Raw genomic sequence first — 22,727 nt, 5'->3', positions numbered from 1 at the left:
ATTTCACCCACAGTGAATAGATTCAGGTGAGTACCATTCTAACTCATTAGAAACTATAGCAAAAATCAAAGCAGATGATGCACATATTTGAGATGTGAACAAAAATTATGAAAATATGAATTGGTTACTGAAAGTTTGAAAAACATGTGTATGTGTGAAAAAGTAGGCATGTAGATTGCTTCACATTGGATAATCATATTTTAATACTAAATTAAATCAATTAAATTAAATCAAGACCTAACCATCAGTGTGCATATTGAAATACCCATGTTTGCATGTTTATAATTGCATGACATTTTCTTGTTTCTTTCAGACTCCTAAGAGACTGACTGGAAGATAGACTTTTTTTTTTTCTGCTGATTGTATGGGAGAAAATTTTGACCTTACAAAGTGGAGATGAGGTTGCTATGGAAACTGGTAATTCTGCTGCCACTCATCAAATCTTGTGCAGGTAAAGTATTCTATTATTATGGGTTTAGATTGATAAATATATTGGCATTGTATTTCCTTCTAGAGGTGAAATAATGTTCCAAATTCTCAATGTGTATTTTCTTTGAATGACTAAATGCTGAAGTTTTGAAGGTAACCTCTGTGGCTAATATAGTAAGATCTTCATCTTTAAAATATATGTCAAATACTATTTTTAAAATAACATTATATATGCATATATAAAACTTTATATATAATCTCAAAAACGAGCCTTAAGTTAGCATTATTACATTTATAAGTCGTATAATATACTTTACAGTAAAAATGATTAAATGTTCTTACTATCAATCAATGATGAAAAATTATTTTTAAAGTTATAGTGATGTCCTTAAAAAACTAAAATGGAAACACAGTTTGCCTCAAATTTAGAAGTTATTGTGGGAAAAAAATGCATGTTGAGTTACGGGAAATGAAGATACAGAACATTATAACAAAGAAGCAAAACTTAGAAGTTTTCTTTTTCTTTCTTTTTTCATAACTAACAAAAGAAATCAGTGCTTGTTTTTCATCCATGCAAAATACAGTAGTGACCGTGTTCACTTTTTATTTTTTTGGTAACAAACCAGCCTCAATCAGAGAAGGTTAGAGTACCAAGTAACCATGGTTTTAGGTGACAGTTCTGTGGGTTGGCAATTTAGGATGGGCTCCCCTTGACTGTGTTTCCAGTTCTGCTTAGGTGCACTGCACTTGTGGTCACCTAGAGGGATCTGCAACCTGCCTGGTCTAGAACTTTCTCCACTGAGGCTACTGGGCTACCTTGACTTTGATCTACATTGTCTCTTATCCTGTGCTTCTGAGCTGTTTCCCATGGTGGCTACTGAGGGTGCCAAGCAGACTCTGAAGGAATCGATGTCTTTTGAGGACCAGGCTCGAAGTCCTCATATTGTCATTCCTGTGACGTTCTGTTGGCCATTGCAAGTTATGCAAACAGCCCAGGTTTAAGGGGTTTGGAAATAGGCTTCTTCTCCTGATAGAACAGTTGCAGCGTTACATTTTCAAGCAGTCTGGGAATCGTCAAGATAAGAGTGGCTGTTCTGTAAATAATCCACCCCAGACATTTAGGATCCTGCAGGCTATGTTCTTAATTGCTAAGCCTACCTGCCTAAAGGTATGCAGAGTGTGGACACTGGTTAGGACATCTCTTTGTCTGAGAAGCCCTTCCGGTATCATTATCACTCTGTTTCCCCTGACCTGTGACAACAGATACTGTTGACATCTCATATATTCATAACAAAGCAGTAATATATCAGAAGGAACACAGGAACAAATATAATTTATAAACCAGAAACACAGTAATTGTATGGGACATATATTTAATAGCAATCCCAAGAGATGGAAAGCTATAGGAATGCTAAAATTTGCAGAAATTAACCAGGCTGCAAAAAAGGTATTTTTTACTACTAGTGAATTCAACAGCTTGACATACTATTTGTTCAAAATGATCATATTATTTTGATTGATGTCACTCCTAACTCTGCAACAGAGATCCTGAGTTAAATAATAATGTCTTGTCTTTTGTAAAAATTAAGAAAAGAAGGCAGAGTCACCAAGGTGCCCCCAGATCATACATGTGTGAATAAGAATTCTGTCTACCCTTAACGTTCAACTTCCTGTCAAAATTCAACATTAACATTTTGCCCTTTCAATGTGTCTGCTGAATTAGCATAGGATCTCTAAAAGACCTTTTGTGTTAAATTAAAATAAATGATTATCCTCAGAACAGTTATCAAATCTGAGAAATAATTCTGTTAACTTTTATTGACCCAAATTGGATGTGATTCAACATGTCCTTTTGCTTTGGTTTTTTGGATAAAATAACAGGAACAATCATATATCCTTGGTGCACAATTTCACTGTGAAAGAACAGATTGGATTCATTTTTTATTTTTGAGTCATTGCTATTTAGATTAGATAATCTAAGCTAAACATTTCCCCTAAGGTAAGCATGCCAATTATGTTTTACACAAGAGAGCTTTGCTTTAAATTTGTTTGTTCTGTTAGAGATTTCATGGTGTCTTCTCTTCTTGTAGATATTATGTTGGTTTAGAAAATGAGATTGTCTTATGATCCCAAAACTTGCTTTTTATTTCTTCTGAAAGGCCACCAAGTCCTTCCTAATTGCATGCTTTTTCTTTCTTACGTTTAATGTTGTAACCCTTGTAAAGTGTGGAGATATCTTCCGTCTTCCTAAACTCCAAATTTTACAACTTAAAAATTTCACCACAAAAATGTCTCTTCTTCTGTTACATTGCTTTAATTAACCTTACGGCTTCTTCTAGGGCCTTCAGAGCAAACACTGGCTTCTTGAACCTTTATAATGAAACTGAACTCATCGGACCTTACCTCATTTCTTCTGAAATATTCTTGGAGTTTGGATGTTTTAACCATTCAATTCTTCTGTTTCTATATTCTGTAGATATCAGGAGAAACCCAAGGCCCGTTTAATTAAGAAACAATCCTTAAGTATCCATCTTTAAATGATTGCATTCATAGATGTGGTGGGTTAGATAATGGCACCCCCAAAGATCTAGGTTCTCATGCCTAGCAACTGTGCATGTTATATAATAAGGCAAAATGGATTTTTTTTCAGGCATGAGGGTCTTGAGATGGGAGGATTACCCTGGACTTCTCAGATGGGCCGTCCCAAGTGTCTTCATAAGATAGAAGCAGAGCTAGATCTGACACAGGGAATGTAGCGAGAGATTGGAAGATGCTTTATTTCTAGACATAATGATGGAGCAAGGCATCATGAGCCAAGGACTTTGGGAAGGAAATGGTAGAAACTGGAGAAAGCAAGGTACAGAGGAAGCATGACCCTGCCAATACCATATTTTGGTCCCTGGGAGACGCATATTGGATTTCCATCCCCCAGGACTGCAAGAGAGTAAACCGGAAATGCAGTAATTATATAGGACATATCGCAGTTCCAAGAGATGGCACACTATGGGAATGCTAACATAGGCACAAATCAACCGGAAGAATCAGAACACAAAGTTTGCAGTAGTCTTTAGACAACTCATAGGAAACTAACGTTATATCCTCCTCTGTCGGTCTACTTTCAGCTTCAAGGTGGCAGGAGGTGTATCTTGCTGGCCCTGGGTAGTGGGCTTCAGTCCATGCTTCTAAAATGAGCTGATTAATTCCTCACTAAAATTACACATTTGGGGTCCTATTTATATTATCACAAAGCAGAGTGTGTATAGCATCCACCCGGGAACCGTTCGTCCCATCCAACTCTTCCCTCTTACCCTTGTGTGATGACATCTATATCCTAGGATTTTAGAGGTAGAGTTCTCAGAGCATTTAAAAAGTTTTAAACTGTGTCCCAATTGAGTATGAACTTCATAACACCTGGGATTTCATTGGCTTTATTCTGCATGTTTTTTTTTTTCATTTGGGAGATTAACTCTTAGTATTTCTAATGAAGAAAGCAAGGCGTTCAATTGAGCAGGCACAGGCATACACTAGTGTCTATGATGTGCCAAGCACCGAGGTACACGTTGACCTCCTGTCTCTGCCGTCCTCAGCCTAATAGTCTAAAAAGAAAGCAGCAGACCTGCAAGTAGGCTAATAATTGCAAGGGAGGAAGGACCGGTTACTCTTTGGTGGCTGGATAGGGTTATGTAACATGAGATGGAGAGCACATCTTGTGTTTTTGTCCAGGATTCATCCGTTTTACTTCTTTGGTGAGACAAACTCAAGTATATGAAAGACCACTCTTACTGTCAGACTTTGAGTTTGAATAAGCGTGGCACGGTCTCCTGGATCAGGTAGCCAGCAGATACCATCCACCTTTGCCATATTGGTTCAGGATCTCTTTTATCTGGGCATATCCCTGGACTTTTGCTCAAACACAATGACAGAGATGTCCTCCCTTTGTGAAGTTCTAGTGTGAGGCAGCAGAGTGTAAGTTTCTAATACACAGCTTTGTGATAATGATGATGACAGTTACACTCCTAATTGACAATTTTTAAAAATGTACAAATAATATTGTTAATAGAGATGTATAAATAAAATTTTTAATAGAGTAAATTTTTCATAAAGATTAATAGGGTAAAAGTGATCATCGGCTGAATCATGTGCTCTTCCTGCTTTAAGTTAGAAGATGACACAATTTTAAGCCCAGGGTCTGATAGAAGCTCTGCAGTCCTTAGGAATAGTGTGACTCAGGGTCAATGGCTTGTATTATAGACCCAAATATAATAAGTAATAGCAAACATCACTGCTTCCAAGGAGTGTGATTTCACTGGCATTCAGAATTCCTGCTGCCTTTACAATTTCTGCTTAAACATATTCTAACATTGTTGTTTTAACAAAATGAGATCACTTAAAAATGGTCTTTTTCTTTTTTTTTTCCAATCCACTTGTCTCCCAAGCGTAAGTGGTACATCTGTGCGCCATGTGTACTTATTTATTTTGCTGTGGGAAGAGCACTTTTGTCTAGATCTTATAAAGTTATGGACTGGGCTCCTCTTTAGCAGTCCTGCAGAAAGCCCCCGGTGTTCAGTATGAGAGTTGGTTCTGCCCCACAGAGTGAATAATTCAAGGAATAAACATGGAGTTGCTCACAGTTATCGGCAGAACAGAACGAAAGGCCTGCTTGAGGCTTTCTAACTGTGGCATCACAACATCAGGACCTAATGAGCTGCTTTCTCCTGCCGTATTAATCCCTCTGCAGGAAGAGACAGAGGCTTGAAATGGTAAGAAGCCTTCCCTGCCCTGGTTTCTGTGTCATGTCTCCCAACAAATGTGTTTCTATTTCCTTCAAAACAGTTCTTATAGTAATTGATTCATAGAACTTGAATTAAGTTGCTTTTAGGGCAGATACCAAAAAAAAAAAAAAAATTCTGTTTGTCAATATCTTTACGTAGCTTACAGTTTCCGGACAGAGTAGGCTAGAAGAATCTGGGAGAAAACCTACTTGCTTCTAAATGCTCATGAACAGGAACCTGTGGTAAGGATTCATGGGGAAGAATTTATGATGGCTTGGATTTTACTCTGTTTCAAGCAGAGCGTTTTATTGAATCTAGAGCCACGGTAAATGAACTACCTGAGAGAGAGAGGCAAAAGAAGGGAAATATTCACTGTGACCAAGATTTCTTTAAAGGAAACAATGTATCACGCAGCAAATCCATGAAAATTGGCAGATGTAATAAACCTACTTTGCTCAAGGATCCAAGAAGCACATAATGGATATTCCTTTGGGTCAGAATGCGATGAATATTGAGTATATCACAACCCACACTCTGCCTACGGTCTCCTTCAGATTTATTGTTAGCATAATAGCACCTTTAGGAACGGAACGCCAGCCTATATTTTTAAGACAAGTGACATCTTTGCAATTTCTAATAGAGATGGCCCAATTTAGAAATGCTGAAAAGGCCGCTTTCATGCGGTACCAACTGATGAAGGTGGTTATGTGATTATCAAACCTTCTTCCCATGTAATGGATTCTTAAACCCTCAATGAAATTGTTTCTCAGGACTGATCACCATGCGGAAATGGAAGCTTCTGTTTTGTCAGCATCCGGAGGAAATGATTGGTATGCAGACCGTCGTAGTTTTAAGAAACGCAGGCCCTCAATCGAAGGGAGTAGAAGACGCAACATTTTCTATGTGAAGTCTCTTTAAAGGGAGGCCCAGCTTTTGTGGCAGTGGTGACATCGGGCCATCTTTTTATTTTAATGGTACTCATAAATAGGGGTGCCTCAACTTGAAAACATCAAGCCGGATTGGCAAGAATTTTTTCTTTTCCTTTTTTAAACTTTCCTGAGGCTGAAAAAATCAAAGTCCTTGCTACGGCCAGCAAGTCACTAAATAACCTCTCTTGCCTCCCTCTTCCATCTCTGCATAACCTGAGCTCTTTTTAGCTCACCATACTGGGGCCACAGTGTTGCTTATGCTTCCAGAAATACCTTAAGATCATTTCCTAGGAAATTTAAGCTGTCTAATCAAGCATTCAAATTCAATTTCCATCAACTCAGGGTACCCATACTTGCCGTGTAGTAGTCTAGAACACTCTTCAGATCTTTCCATGACTGGCTCTTTCCACTACACCCCACTCAATACTGTCACCTCCACAGAATGGCCTTTTCTTGGGACTTTATATGGGTGCCATCTGTCCCTCCCTGGGTCCCTGGTAGTCATGCTCATCAAACTTTTTAACATATTCGATGAATTTTTCTTTATTTGAAATGAACTTATTTATACCTCCATTTACTTGTTCACTTTCTTTCTCTATCTAAAAGTCAAAGTATTGTCATTTTCTAGGTTATGTGGGGTATGTTGCCACACCTCATACACTGAAGACTCTGCCTATCACGAGAAAGCACTCAATAAATATATTTTCAAATGTTCAAATGATTGACCCACCTAATTAAGCCCCCAAGACTATTAAGGGGTTATCTAGCATTCCCAAACAGGTTTAGCAATTTTGCTATATGTTATTGGGATTCATTTTAAGACTATGAATGTTACAATGTATCATTTTGTTTTAAGCTTTTTTTAAACATTAAACAAAGTCATCATGTATACTAAATCTACAAAGCCAGTCCTAAATTTTGAAGCTAACTAACACTGCTTGATTAGACATACTTTACCTAGACAGGTATAATGTTACTGTTGATGGTTGAGGGAGGAGCACGTTTAACACAGGGTCCGTGTTATTTCAATATTTTTTGGTAGTAGATGCCTGTTGATATTGGGTCACCAATCGTCAAAACATTTCGAAACGTTGAGCGCTACTTTATTTCTAGAGAGATCTGTTTATTCGTTTCCATTTCCAGTACACCAGTTAAGCTCATCCCCCGTTACCACTCTTCAAGTTCTTGGGCAGTAGCCTCTTATGTTAGTTAGCTTTTTGTCCCCTGTGGTTGAAAACACCTGAGAAGAACAACAACTTAAAATAGGAAAAGTTTGATTGGTTTCAATATTTCTCCAGAGGTTCTGTCCATAGTGGGTGGGCTCCGTGGCTCTGAGCCCAAGGTGAGACAGAACATCATGGTGGAAGAGCGTGTGGGGGGGACCACAGTGCTCTATTTACGATGCCCAGAAGACACAGAGAGAGAGAGAGAGGTAGGGACCACAGAAAAGATGCATCTTTCCAGGGTGCATCCCCAGCGTCCCACCTCCTCCCCACCAGCCCACAGTTACCACCCACTCCGTCCATTCAAACTAGAATGGACCCATTAGGAACCAGCTCTCACAATCCAGACTTTTCACCTCTGAATATTTCTGCATCAACAGGAGCTTTGGGTGACACTCTGCCTCCAAACCATGACACCTCCTAAGGGTTCTGTGTATCTTAACCACCCTCCCCATCCTTCTTCCCAGGACATGGTTAATTGACAGAAACGCCTGTACACACACACATCTTCATGAAGCACAGCTGATGCTATCAGTGCTCCGGGTCAAGACCTCCAGAGGTTCCATTTCCTAGGAAATTCAAGCTATCTAATCAAGCATTCAAATTCAATTTCCTTCCACAAATATTGGAAGTTCTCCAATGAATTCAATTCAACCTGTGTCGTGAGCCATGCCTTCCCTCGTCTCCTTCACGCATCCTTCATTCAAGGCAGGCAGTCCTGCAGGGAGGAACTCGGCACTTTTTATTTCCAGATCTCACCTCCTGCCACCTCCAGACCTGGGCTCTTTCAGGTGCATTTCCTGTGATTTACATCAAATCCAACCATGCAGACAAATTCACTGTGGGTGCTTTGGGTAATCCTCCCAGCTACCAGTGATCCTTCACCTTAGGCTCTGGATCCAGGAAGAAGCATTTTGACATTCCCACATTCTTTGCTTGGACTCACGTTGTTTTTTTTTTTCTCAAATTAATACTTATCCTGGGAATGTATCCTATGTACGGTGGTAGAAAACCAGCTTGCAGTCATCGCATGCTCCCTCCTTAAGGGAAAAATAACTCAATATCACAAGGAAGCACTCAATCGATATATTTTCAAATGTTCAAATGATTGATCAAGCTAATAAAGACCCCGAGACTGTTCAGGGGTAATCTAGCATTCCCAAACAGGGTTAGAAATGCAATATCTAGTTAGTTTAATATTTAGTTAGTTTATGTGCCCTGGACTTGATAGTTTGTAAAGCATTTTACCTGTAGTGTTTCATCTGAGCTTGGTAGTGTGAGGAGGAAGGATTAGCATCTTCCTTCTTTAGATAAGGAAACAGGAATTCAGAGACAGTGCTTGACATAGTAAAGACCAGAGAATTTCAAAAACGGCAGAATTCATGATGGAAATCTAGTACATGGAAGAAAACTTTGTCAAGTTGATGTCAGACTCAAAATTATGTGACAGATAACTGTTCACCGTGGAGGTCAGTTATTATTTTTAGAAGCCTGCTTCTGTCAAGAGTATAATATGATTTAAGGGAGTACTGTCCAAAATGTTATTGTCAACCCTTAATGGAAAAATAATTATGATTATATAAACCCAGTATATCAATATTTGTGTTTATATTATAAAGCATACAAGGTATAAAGTTAAAAAAAATATGAAGAGTAAAATGTCTACCATTTCCTATCATCATCATCAACAAATTATCTCATATAACTATCACCCCAATCTGCAGACCATATATTTTAAAAATAAGACAGGATATGTGCTATGCAGAGTTGACAGGAAATTGGATAAATATGTGCCTTTTTAAGCCAATCTCAACTAACCAAAAACTCTGAAAATGATTATAATATACAGTTGTTGACACTAAGCACCCCTGTAAAGGGACCTTGAAATCATGATCTAAAGGAAGATCCTGTTAGGCCCCCTTTGGAATATTTGGCAGTATCCTTAGAAGTTCCTACTGCCTTTTTCATCCCTGCCCAGCCCAAAACCTGGAATATTTAGCCAGTGGTGTGCTGGAGCTAAATGATAACCAATTATTAAGAGCTCATTGTTATTTTCAGAAAGTTTGTAAGGAAGATGTTAAACATGGCCATTATTAAATATTAACATATGTGAAACTACAATTAAAATTGTCTTTACAAATTAACAAGTACTCAAAACTCATGACTTCTGAATTATTTTAGTATATTTTATTATTGTTGGTGGTGGTGAGGATGTTTAGATCTACGATTATCTGTATGATGAGAATACTCAATCATGGCAAGCAATTGCGTATCTCTTTCTAATTGCTCACATCATTTTGTTAGCTCGAAAACAGTCCTGGGGAATTTTTACACCACAGTAATTGGGAAAAGCTACAAGTCAAGGCTTCCTTTATGCTGATGCTAAAACAGTTTTCATGATATAAATATCATTTTTAGGAGCCTAAGAAATAGTTTAAAGCTATAACATATATCAGATAAAAGGACAGAAAATTTTCACTAGGAGAGGTGGAGCAGAGGGTGGTGTAGCTCCAATTGTCAAGTCCTGGTTGAATTGCAACCAATGACTGGTTATAAGTGCTATAGAGGGATGTAAATGTTTGGTAAAAATTAGCAAAAGCCTTCTGCAGGGATGACTTGACCTATGGAATGCATAATATAAATGTTATATATTTGTTGATGTGTTACACATTCATCTTATTATTAAAATTGATAATAAACATACACATGTGTATATATATATATATATATATATATATATACACATGCACACACATACAAATGTGTACACACATGTAGATATATATTTTATTTGTGCGTATATATATATATATATATATATATATATATATAAACATGTATATACACACATACTTTTTTTTTTCTTTGGACTGGGGATTGAACTCAGAGGCACTAGGCCACTGAGCCACATCCCCAGCCCTCTTTTGTATTTTATTTAGAGACAGGGTCTCACTGAGTTGCTTAGCACCTCAAATTTGCTGAGGCTGGTTTTGACCTTGTGATCCTCCAGCCTCAGCCTCCTGAGCCACTGGGATTATAGGCGTGCACCACCGCGCCCAGCTGTGCCCATATAGTTATATACACTTTTTTGTTGTTGTTGTTCAGAGAGGTGGTTTTTAGTAGGAACATCTTTTTGACCACTTTTCATTGTTAGCCACTCTTTATTAGGAGAAGTATGCTGTGTTTTACAGGTTTATTGGGTACAGGAAACAAGATAAATAATTAAGTACCCAGACTGTGATGACTTTCAGAATGTGTACACACACACACACACACAAATGCTATGACATTATACTAGGTGATGTTTTCTTCTTCTTTTAATTCTTTTAGCATTTACATTTTTCTATTTTATTTACCCTAAAAAAAAAAAAAGACTGCTCAATTTAGGGATAAAGATAACAAATTTGAATTGTGTGAAAAAAAAAAATCTCACTCTGAGCGTATTCCTAATAGGTTACAAGAAAGAAACAGATGAAGAGACTTTTCTCTCCCACATAATTAAAAACTCAACCTGCGTCTCTCATAGCTTGCAGGAACAACAGGTGTTGTCTGCTCACTTTGCCGGGAGCTCACAATAGAGCAGACTCTCGGTACCTACAGCTCAGAAAACAACAGTTCCATCAAAACAAAACCCTCCTCCCGTGTGTGGCTTTGCTCCCCGATCAGTTCTCCACACTGAGCCCGGAAACAGCGATGGTGTTGTTTGGATGTCATCGAGCGCGGGCAGCTCTGTTTATTTTTGTCATTTTTTAACCTCTGTTTGCATACACAGGGACCTGAGAAGGCACTCACAATCACAGACCACAGCGGTGTGGTTGGATCTCTGCATGGCCCCAGTTGGACACTTTGAAAGAGAGGAACGTGCAATCACCCTGCTCTTTCTTGATAGAAACCTTAGTCCCAGGACCCTTGAAATTGCAGGGAGATTGCAGGGATCAAATGGCTGGAAATCTGTGCCTGGGCTTCTCTTAATTATCACCAATTGTCCTCCCCACTTGGTTCTCTACATACAGCATTGCTCAACGGACCCCTCGTTAGGGCTATAATTTGATATATTTAAGTTCATGGCCATTCATCTGTTTTACTTACCCAAACTCTCGGGTCTCTCTTAAATGCAAGTTGACAGTTGGTCCAATGATTTGTTGCTTGTGATAAAATATCGGTGGAAGATGTTTTATCATGCTGTGTGTTTGAGAAGATCTTTCCGGAGCCCACTGGCGTAAGGATTGATGATGCAGATGGGCTTCGGGGGCCGCTTGCAGAAAAGCCACCTTCTGCTTCACTGCGGGGGTTTTTCTATTTACTGTCTGGCTGGACTTGGTGACCCTTTGCTTACATGTCCACAATGTCAAAAATCACTCCAAATGAGCACATAGGAAAGGAGAAGTCAAAACAGAGCTGAAAAGCAGGAAGATTTTTTTTTAACCCTTACCTGGGGACCAACCTCTCCACCTCTCATCTCTTGCTTGTGTCTTGAAGACAAATACATCTGAAATTCTTGTACCAGGGGATCACCATCATCCTTCCCTGTTCTGATGCTCCCTGACTGGAAGATGAGAAGTGTTAATGCAATTTTACAATTTCATAATAGTCCTGGAAAAGAAAGAAAAGAAAAAAAAAAAAAACAGATGAAACAACACAGTTTCTTTTAGCAGAGGGTCCCCATGGGACTCACCTGTGAATTGTATTTCTCTGTCTTCTCCTGGACCTTTGAGTAATTATGGAGGAATGACTGCATGCTTTTCTCTCATCAAATATTTTCTGATTATTCTTGTGAAATTATAGCCAAGAGCGACACTGACGGTGTCCAGTCACACGTGGGCATTACCCATGTGTCTCCAATGTGGCTGTTGTGGATGCCACTGCTCTGTGGCTAAAACCGCACTACACCCTCTTGTCCCAGTCTTCAAAGCCCATTGATTGGTCAGCCTGCCGGTCAATAGGACCCATCAGTTAATTCGGGGAGTTGCTCAGACATGACAAACAAACTATTAATGTGGAGTGACAACCTGCAACATGCTGCCCATCTGGCTGTGGTAAACACTTAGCCAATCTATAATCAATTGATCCTTCTCACTTGGCACTAGCGCTTGTCTCCAGTGGAAAACAGATGGAAAATCAGGGTGAATCTGAAGTCGGAAAGAGCAGGACCATTGAACCAAGATGGTGGGTTGGGTTGAGTGACATTTCCTAAATTCCTTCCTTCCCCTTCACCGTTCTAGACTTTTAGGGACCGAAAGGTGACCAAAAAAGGGGCAAACTGAGGGGACGTTCCCAAGGGGGAATGGACACGGCTCTGTGAAAGTCACGTGTGGGTTATCTGATGAGAAAGAGACTCTGGTGGGCTTATCCTTGGTCTCCTCTTCCTATCCAGTTTTGTCCCAGCTAAAAACCAGCAGTGACCTCAGACTAGGACCAGGAAGGCTTGTTGGTGACATCAGTGTGATCTTCCCCTCTTACTTCTTTTTTCTTCTTCTTCTTCTTCTTTTTTTTTTTTGTACTGGGGATTGAACTCAGGGGCACTTAACCACTGAGCCCCATCCACAGCCCATTTTTGTATTTTATTTAGAGACAGGGTCTCAGTTGAGTTGCCTAGGGCCTTGTTAAGTTGCTGAGGCTGGCTTTGAACTTTACAGTCCTCCTGCCTCAGCCTCCCAAGCTGCTGGGATGACAGGCAGGTGCCACCAAGTCCGGCTTTCCCCTCTTACTTCTGTACCCACTTCTTCTCTTATGATTATATGAGGTCTTCCCATAAAACAGATTCCCTCTTCCAAGTTACATATGGTGACTCTGCTTCCTGCTTCTCAGCCTTCACTAAAACGGCCCCATTTTTCTTACCAAACGGGGAGCAATTATCCACATCTCTATGCTCTGACTTCCCTGTTACATGTTGAACGTGGCGGTGCTCAGGGATCTAGGGTTTTCATGTTAAGTGTGATTAGCACACCGACTCAATCCTGGGCAAATGTCAGGAGTCCTGGGCAGCATGGCTGGGATTTGTTTGTTTGTTTGCTTGTTTCTTCCTGTGTTGTGATGTTTACTCCCTCTCTATGCCCTTTGGTGACCAGGCAGCCTCCCTACTCACTACCTCAACCTCCTGCAGACCTTCTACCATTCTGCAAAGCCACCTCTGACTTTCCGTTCCCCGGTGTGATACTTTCATCAGGCTTCATCCAAATTCACACACAAAACAAAGAATCCAGCACACTTTGGAGCAGTGCACGTCTGGGTTGACTTCCTCCAAATGAGCCTTGATTTTTTTGGGAGGGGATGTAACCCCAAGAAAGAAAAATGCAAGCAAGTGTAAGAGGTTTTCAGGCTGTAATGAAGCAATGGGAGTACCATTTTTTAGTGGCAGCCTATATAGACAGGATAGAGGGTCTTTTCTTTCTTCATCTCACCTGCTGGTCATGATATCTTGGGACATCTTTGGAAAGGCAGAAGTGTCACAGGTTTATGCATGGTGATTTGGGGGATGCAGAAGAACCCGCTGTCTACACTGCATGCTGACACTGTAATGAGCTGAGGTCACTGGCTCTTCCCGTCGCATCCTCATTGCTCCGTTTCCCAGGGTCTGCGCTCTTGCCTCAGCAATTGCAGGGGATGCCACCATCCAGCCATCACGGCCAACTCCACCTCTCAACATGCCAATAGGAAATCTTAATAGTTCTGCATTTTTTTTTATTTAAAAATTTCATTCCGATAGTACATTTACTTGAATCACATGCTCCAAATGGGATTCCTGTGTAGCAGAACAGAGAGTGGATTCTTCTCAACCACTGCCTGAAGCCCTCTCAGACCTCCGTGAGCCTTTCCAAATCTTTTCCCACTTTTTCTTCTATAAAGACACTTTAAACAGGTCAAAATAAGTGCACATCTCTCGCAGACTGACTCCTCGAGGTTCTCACAGCTTTGACCTATATTGAGCATTCAGTGGGTGCCAACCATCCTGCTAGACCTTACTCCTATTCCCTCTGAGGCCACCCTCTGGAGGTTGTGCAACTCCCTCCAGATAACATGATGGGTAAGCAACAGAACTTGCACAAACTAGATTTTCAACAGACCCAACTCTCTGTATCCTGTTTTTCTCTCTCTCTGACAATCTACTTTCCCTTTTTTAGAATACACTTTCCCTCTGAGCACACATTTGGAGTCTTCCTTTCCTTCCAAGGCTCACTCAGAACCAGTAAGTCTTCCATAATCTCCCTCTCTCGCACCACCATCCACCCACCTCCAGGAAATCTCTGCAGACGCCCAGGAGGAAGAGGGTTGGGTGACATTCGGTCCTCCTCCCTCACCGTGTAGCTTGGAACCTGGCACAAAGGGGCAGTACCAGCTCATGAACATGGCAACTGCTTTTGAAGAAGCAAGTACAACCCTTATGTATCCTTAAGTCCACAGACCTGCTTAGGTGATGTTGAGCAGTGACCCTGAAATTTAAAACATGACTCACACACCTGCTTCCTGACTTCTTGTGTGACTGGGAAAGATACCAAATACCATCAGCCTTCCACACTCCCTAAGACATACTAAGCACCCAACTCTCGATAGTTACCGCTAGTAAATCCACTTTTTATTCCATGTCTTTGTTGGAGATGTTTATGGAAAAGTTTTATTTCTTATTCCCTAAACAGACCTGAAACCTTGACCACATAGATCCATACTTGAGATTTATCATTTTAATCCCTGAAGTTTGCCTAACACAGATTGGGCAAACAGCCTTTGTTTACTGTGTAAACTTGCTAACTTTTGAGGTGCTACGTGAGTCATAAATGATCACTCATCATTGCAAATAGCCGTGTACCATTTCCTAATGTCTTGCACTCTTCTCAGTATTTGCATCTATGGATTTATATAATCCTCACCATGAATCCCCGAGGTAGGCAAGTTGTATTGGCCCCACTTTACATAAAGGGGAAAACAAAGCACAGGTGAAGAATCTTGCCTAAGGCACACGGTGGTGGGGCTAAGAATTCAACGCAAGTAGTTGGCTCCAGGATCTACACTCAGCTGCTGCACTCAACAGCTGCTCAGCATAGCTGAGGGATGCCAATACCTCATATGTATTGTGCTCTCATGGGCACTTTCAAATAACTCAATAATGCAATAGGATCTTGAACAGAAACCGGTGGCAAAAGCGACATTATTGGCTCCATGTTGGAAGTTGGGCAATCCCCAGAGCAGATCCTGAGACAAGGGTTTGAGTGAAAGTCATGCATTGAAAGATAAGCAAAGCCCCAGAAGGAGTTAGATGAGATGGGATAAGAAGGGGCAGGTCACCTCTGGACACGGCTGAGACTCTATGGAAGTAGAATTGAATACAATCTGAGTGTTATCAGAGTAACAGTATTAACAGAGATAACCACCCTTCACGGTCGTGTGATCACTGCCATCAACTTCCAGAATTTTCTATGAGCTCCGAGCACTAAGCACAAGAAAAGTCCAGAAACAGACAGCCACAAAAATATGCACGAGGAAGTCCCCTCAGGAATGGTAAATATTGAGAGGTTATGGGTGAGAAATGTTTCACGCCTCATTTTTTTGATCCAAAACCCGGGTATAAACCAGTTGAACCACCTGTCCCACACCACACAGGTAACGGGAACGCGTGTAGAGCGCTGGGGTCTGAACCCAGGTACCCATGCACCCTTCCTTCACTTTGTCTACTAATTACACATTTTTTCAGGCTTGGTGGAGTCCCTGGGGAACAGACAGACCTGTCTGGCTTAATGGGAGAGACATTAAGATATAGGCTAAAAAAATTTTTTTAAATGTAAGTTTTAAAGGAGTCAATATAGATTGCTGATAAAAAGAATAACTCAGGTGGCGAGGAGTGGGCAGGGAATATTTCTTCAAGGAAAAACCGAATCCATACATCTCTGAAGATGGAAAAAGCCCCAAGTCCTCGGATGGTAGAGGAAGAATACTTTTCAGGAGGATGAAGGCAGTGGAAAGATGTACCAGCCCCAGAGCCCCTAATGAGGAGCTAGAACTTAATTCTAATAGCAATGACAATCTATCAAATCTATCCATCAGTACAGGCTTGTTTTTATTTAGCCTGCCAGCCTTCTAGATTTTATGTTTTTTTTTTAAAGAAAATTCTGATATTTCTAAATACTTAGAAGGTTGACATCAAACCAGGTAATGGCGTTGGTCAAATGTGGGGTGCAATGCTCAGCTATCACCGTGTGTGGGAGCCAATCTCCCTTAGCTCCCCGGGGCTCCTTGCTGATTCTACTCACATCTGACTTTAATCCTCAATGCCTGTGAGATGATCTAAATTTTGACTGCATATTTAGCTCTTCATGGATCCTGCAGTGAATGATGAGAATTATTCATCTTTCTTTAGCATAAACCAGATTTAACAGGAGGCTAAAATAAAATAACACGAAGAGGCTTTTGGTCAAGTTTCAGGGCTGAAATGGAAAAGAAATGCAGCCTGGTGGAACTTCCATGAATTTGACTTCCTCTCTTTAATTTTCTAAATGGGATTTGTACTATTTTTAAAATGAAAATCGACCAAGTTTTTAAAAATGCGTCCTGCTTCCGTAGATGACCTAAGAGTTTGAATCATATTATTATTTTTTTTTACACTGAGATAATCAGGAAACTGACCTCCACTTTCCACATTATTTGATGAACCTTGGTCATACTGAACTTCCAAATATCACCAAGAATTCTACCTTGGATTTAAAAAAAATAAAGTCGATTACTTAGCAATAACAAGTTATATCGGTGGCCCAGGTTGTATCCATCTTGTTTCATTAGAAAAATAAAAACTTTTGTTATTGATATTCGCCTAAGCTGTTTGAAGTTCTTTAATTATATTATCACAATTAATGATTAAAAATGATGACTGGAAAAATATAAATGTTATTCTTTCCATTATATAGTCCAAAAAAAATAAAGGATCAGGGAAAGAGTTAAAGACCCTCAGTTAATAGCAGAATTGGGTCTGAACCCCAGAGGGTCTATTTAAATAGCAAACCTCCTTCAGGGCGTAAAATTCTGAATCTCTGGGGTCCTTCAATTTCAAAAATTTGATATTCCAAGAAAATAGAGATGGAAACGCTCGCATAGATAAGAAAAACAAAAGTGAGACTTAGAACATTTGTAAAAAAAAAAAATTCAAAAATCTGGCTTTCTCGTGTTCCTTGTATTCCCCATGCTCTTAGCACAGGTGACATGTGACAGAGATAAATTCAGAGCATCAAAAGACAAAAGAAAAGGGACTTACCCCACATCCTCCGAGCTCTTGTTGGCTTCTCTTGTTTGTTCCTGAGGGACACTGGCATTGACGTGAGGCTTAATGGAGCCATGGAGAAGGGTGCCCCTGGGTTGTCGGGTTATTACAGATTCCTTATTGAGCTCAGCGTCAGCCGCTTTACCTTCCTGGCAGGGATGATCCCCACTTCATTGAGGGGGTTTTGCACATTTCTATTCATTTGTGGAGACAGGAATGCAGCCTGTTTAGCACAAAGCTCAATCAGTTACAGCTCACGGTGACCACTGTGATACTGGCAGCTGGTAGGAGTTTTTATTGGTTCCGTTCAGTTGGACATGACCATAGAAGGTATTTTAACATACTGCACATCCATGGAGTGTCACTTTCCACTTTGGGGGGTTATACGTGATGTGCAGTTTCACTGGTTGTATGTTCATATGGGAAAGCAACGTCCAGTCCATTCTGCCGTCTTTCCTGTTCCCCTTGCTGACCAGGGTCATGACTACTACATTGGACTCATCCAAACCAAATGGCGCTTGTGAATTTTCTGTGTTTTTCTTTGATGCCTGGGTTTTGTAAGCTTGCTTCCCACTTCCGTGAGTAAATATTTGCTATTAATATGGAAAGGGGGTCATGTTCCATCTCAGTATTCATAAATGAATAAGTGAGTCGTTATGACCTATGTTAATCCGTTTTCTCTTGCTGTTGCAAAATGTCCAAGATAAATAGAAGGAAAAAAGTAGTTATTGGGGCTCCTAGTGTCAGAGACTTTATTCCAGGGTCACTGGGCTCTAGCCTCTTGGCCTCTGGTGAGGTAGAACATCTTTGCAAGGAACACAGAGTAGAGCAAAGTGGCTCCCCGGGTGGTGGCACAGAAGGGACCAAGACCTTATGATCTCCCGCAAGGCAGGGCTCTAGTGACTCATTGCTCCAATGAGGTCCCACCTCCTAAAGGTTGAACCCCCTCCTGGTAGTACCAGGGGCTGCAGACCAAGCCTTTAGCACGTGGTCTTGCGGGTACATTGCATCTCCAAACCATAAGATGACCATTGGTCAAACCCCACATTTATATGAAGGGCTGATCATGGGTGCCCGACAGAGACACAGCAGAATTCCTGAACATACAGGTAAACATAGCCCTGGCTTTGACTTCAGAATTGTGACTCCAGAATTAATTAATCTCCTACTTGTCAACCAGGCTTTTGCAATCTCAGCATTCTCTATTGATCATTAATCATGGTTGGGACCAGATGATGCCTTGCAGTGTGGCCCTGATAAGTGTGCTGTGGCATGCTGAGCAGAATCCGAGCCTCTGCCTCCTAGATCCCAGGAGCACCCCCCACTCCAGGTCATGACAAGCAAAGAATGACTCACACTCCAAAAGCCCTCTGCGGAGCAAAAGTGTCCCAGCTGAGAGCCTGCGATGCATACTCTGAAGAATGCTTCTGGTTCTTAGCAGACTCACCTAATGCTGTGTCTTTCAATGCAACCCCAGCCTCTGATTTCACACCATCTAAACCTACTGCAGCTTCCTCATACTCTGGTCTGATAACTCCCAGATCCCCCCCAATTGGACCCTCACGATCACCCCCTCCAGGCCTCTGGGAGTAGGAACTGCATTAACTCTAGTCTTTCTGTCTTCTCCAACTTTGTGCCTCCCTCCTTCAAGGTTTTTCCTGTCTCTGAACCCTTGTTCACCCTTGGGTCTGTTGGTGGAGTTCTACAAAAGTGGCTGGACTCTCTTGCCCTTTGGAGGTGCTATGATGGCAAAAGTTAAAATGGAAACATTAACATAAAAAAAAACACATTACATTAGGAAGGAGGAATGATTAAGAACTTACTGTGGACTAGACTCAGGACTAAGTATCTGACAGTTATTACCCTCTTTTCCTTTTTTTTTTTTTTAAGTTGTCAATGGACCTTTATTTTAATTTATTTATATGCAGTGCTGAGGATCGAACCCAGCGCCTCACACATGCTAGGCAACAAGCGCTCTTCCACTGAGCCACAACCCCAGCCCCTCTTTTCCATCTTGTTGCCAAACTTTCAGCTGAAGAACCCGAGATGGAGAGAGACCTAAGTTCCCACGTTGTATTCGAAGTAAGTGGCCGTTCCAGATTGACTCCAGACCCTGTGCCCACATCCTGACAGCATTCAGGAATTCTCGTCCCAAGTGGGGGTGGCCTGTGGCCACCTCGTTTGCATGTGTAACTCATATGACTTCATCGTTGCTTCATCTCACTCAGATACCGGGAGCCCTGTCCCTGCAGATTGTGTGCTCTCCACAGGACGGTCAGACTTCAGATAAGCCACTCTCCTACACATAGGAGCCAAGGCACATTTCTCGCTGCCGAGCTGTCGTGGGACAAGCTGTCTCTTTTTTTCCCCAAATGATTTAGAGGCATCTGGCTTCGAGTCAGCTAGTCGGTTTGGGTCTCCCTCGGCCATTCATCATCGGAGGCAGGAGTCTCTGCCCATTTTCACCCGAGGCATGCGCCTCCATCCTGGAAGGTCATTCTCCAGGAGTGGATGGGTTCAGGCCCAGGTCTGTGCTTGCCAAACAGAGACAGAGCTCAGCACTATTTATATCACACCAGAAGTGACTGGGGCCTCTGCCCATTTAACCTGCTTGTCTTCCTATTTGGAGAGGCCCTTGGCCTTCTGGCTCTTCTGCCTGCTGTGACATCTCTCCAAGGCCAATCTTGCAGGGAGGACGTCTGTACGGATCACTCTATTTGTTTTATCCTCAGGGGAGTTGAGTATCCTCACTGTCCTCTTAGGCTGAGGTTCTAGGGACTGCACTCCGTTCTTCTCTGTGGTGGTTTTATATCCATCCCTCTGTGCTGGTCCCTGGCTTCTTCATTTGGAAGGCTCACCCTTACGCTCCATGCCTCCCTAGGACCTGGCAGTTTGCAGAGACTTTCTGCGAATGCTTTCCTAAACATGGTTGTCTTTGTTAAATTGACAACCTGTTCACCATTATGCTAAGTTTCGAATGATTTTATTTGAATCATTTCGTTAATCCTCAGAAAACTCTAAAAGCAGAAAGCACTACAAAAAAACCCCACCTTAGATATATGAAATTAAATTTTTTTTTTGATGGGGAGGGTGCTGGGGATGGAACTCTGAGGCACTCCACCCCGGATCCACCTCCCCAGCCCTATTTTATATTTTATTTAGAGACAGGGCCTCACTGAGTTGCTTAGCAGCCTCGCATTTGCTGAGGCTGGCTTTGAAGTTGTGATCCTCCTGCCTCAGCCTCCCAAGTTGCCGGGATTACAGGTGTGCGCCATTGCACCCGGCTATAGGAAATGACTTTAAAAACATTACACAGCTGTCTGGTTTCACACAGCTAGTGTGTGTAAAAGATGGGATTCGAACCCATATCAGCTCAATCCCAAGGCCCAGTGTTGTTTTAATTTATCACAATGTCTTCCTGTGAGCATCCCTTGGGATTATTATTTTTGGTTGACCATCAATTACGTTCTTATTCATTTTGGTTTGCTGTGGACAAGATGAATGCACCATCTAGAATCTTCAGTGACATGTGAGTCATATTACAAACACAACAGTCTGTGGAATCCCATGCTTCTTGATATTTCTCTGTAGAAGGAAGCTGGAATCGTGGACCATTCTAGAATTCTGATCTCAGCTAGCTCAATACTTGCTCTTTGACAGCAGAAACATTAGAGACCTGTCTAGACTTGAGTTTCTTTATTTGTGAACTGATGGGTTTGGAATCAGGAGTTGTTAATTGCTTTCCTCTTCCGACATTCTGTGATTTTTTCTGGTGCAGAGGACGTTTCTACCTCACTGAGGATTCACAGAATACACAAGAGGAAACACCACTAACAGAACATTCTACATACATATCTACTTAACTTTGCACTCATTCAAATATCTCTACCGTGCCTCTCTCCAGAGATACCAAGCACTTGCTTAATTTAATATAGCCCTTTATAAAAATGCATCTTCGTTGCAGAGCTCAGCTTGAGACATTCCCCTAGTACCCACCACAATACATCTACCTTTACAGCGGCTTTATTTCTGCCCCTCCTAAGAATTTCCTGTTCATTTAGCTACAGCCAGAGGTAAAGCTCACAATTTTAAAGTCTCCTCAGAGGTACCTGATTTACTAAATGTCTTTTAATTATCATGGGAACTTACAGAATGCCCTCTGAGAGGCAGTGGAAAGAGTTATTTCTTTAATTACAAAGGTACAGAGGAGAGGATTCCTCAGATGCATCTTTTCATAGGCAGTGGAATGGACTCAATTCCAGGTGAAATTATTTAGCAGCATAGTGTGAAACCTGCCACGTTTTCTGTCACACATGTTCTCGTATCAGGTCTTCTGTCCTGTTTGTGACCCTGAAGATTGGCTCATGGGAATGGCAAACTCTGACTCCTTCTCATTTTTTTTCCTTTTCATATCAAAATTATAATTGTGGTAGGAAGTAAGAGCCCACGGTAACCTCATCACCTCTCAGTTATCCATTCAACATATGGTCCCAGGTCTTCTAAGCACCTAAATCAGTGACTGACACGTGGGAAAAATTCAGTAGGGAATCCTCACAAATGTCCAGCTCCAGGCTACAGGTGAAGTCCTGAGAGAAACTGACCTTGACCTATCCTTCTAGAGTTTATTTTCCAGTGGTTATTTATTTCTTACACACACACACACACACACACACACACACACATCTGTAGTTAGTGCATTAAAAGACACATCTCTTCAAGCCATTGTGACAAGACACTCTCACTTGTCCAAGAGAGTTCTGAGAAGACGTCCTTGGAGGAATTGAATCTCTACCTAAAATAGGACTACTAAGTGACCATTGGTTCCATGCAAGGGAGAAAAAGCACTTGAGATACGGGAAAGGAAGAAGCACACAACTACAACCAAACCAAGAAATTTAGGAGGGGAAGACATACGTGCAGGTGGTTCAAGGTTAACAGCAAGGTCGTGCAGATAAGAACAGGGGAAACTGCAGACAAGGTGGTGGGGAGTGGCCACGTCCTGGAGGACTCTCGAGATCCTTTTAGAATTGATGGAGGGTATTTCACTTTGTCCTGAAACAAAGTCAAGGAAGGAAAGATTTTCTGGCTAGAAGAGGAAGATAAAGTAGAGGAGAACAATCGGACATGATCA

General features: G+C 41.3%; 1 protein-coding gene across 1 annotated transcript in view; it reads left to right on the top strand.

Moving 5' to 3' along the window:
* Positions 1 to 22,727, top strand: part of Cntn6 (contactin 6) — a 288,762-nt gene that overhangs the window by 62,047 nt on the left and 203,988 nt on the right. Inside the window, 1 exon segment of the mRNA XM_046425552.2 lies at positions 314 to 451. Coding sequence (XP_046281508.2) covers positions 397 to 451 — 55 coding nt within the window. The 5' untranslated portion in view covers positions 314 to 396.

Source organism: Marmota monax, unplaced genomic scaffold, assembly GCF_021218885.2.
Source record: "Marmota monax isolate L192 unplaced genomic scaffold, Marmota_monax_Labrador192_F-V1.1 WCK01_AAM20220418_F8-fsc00028, whole genome shotgun sequence".
Taxonomy (NCBI): domain Eukaryota; kingdom Metazoa; phylum Chordata; class Mammalia; order Rodentia; family Sciuridae; genus Marmota; species Marmota monax.
This window is presented reverse-complemented; position numbering and strand designations above follow the sequence as displayed.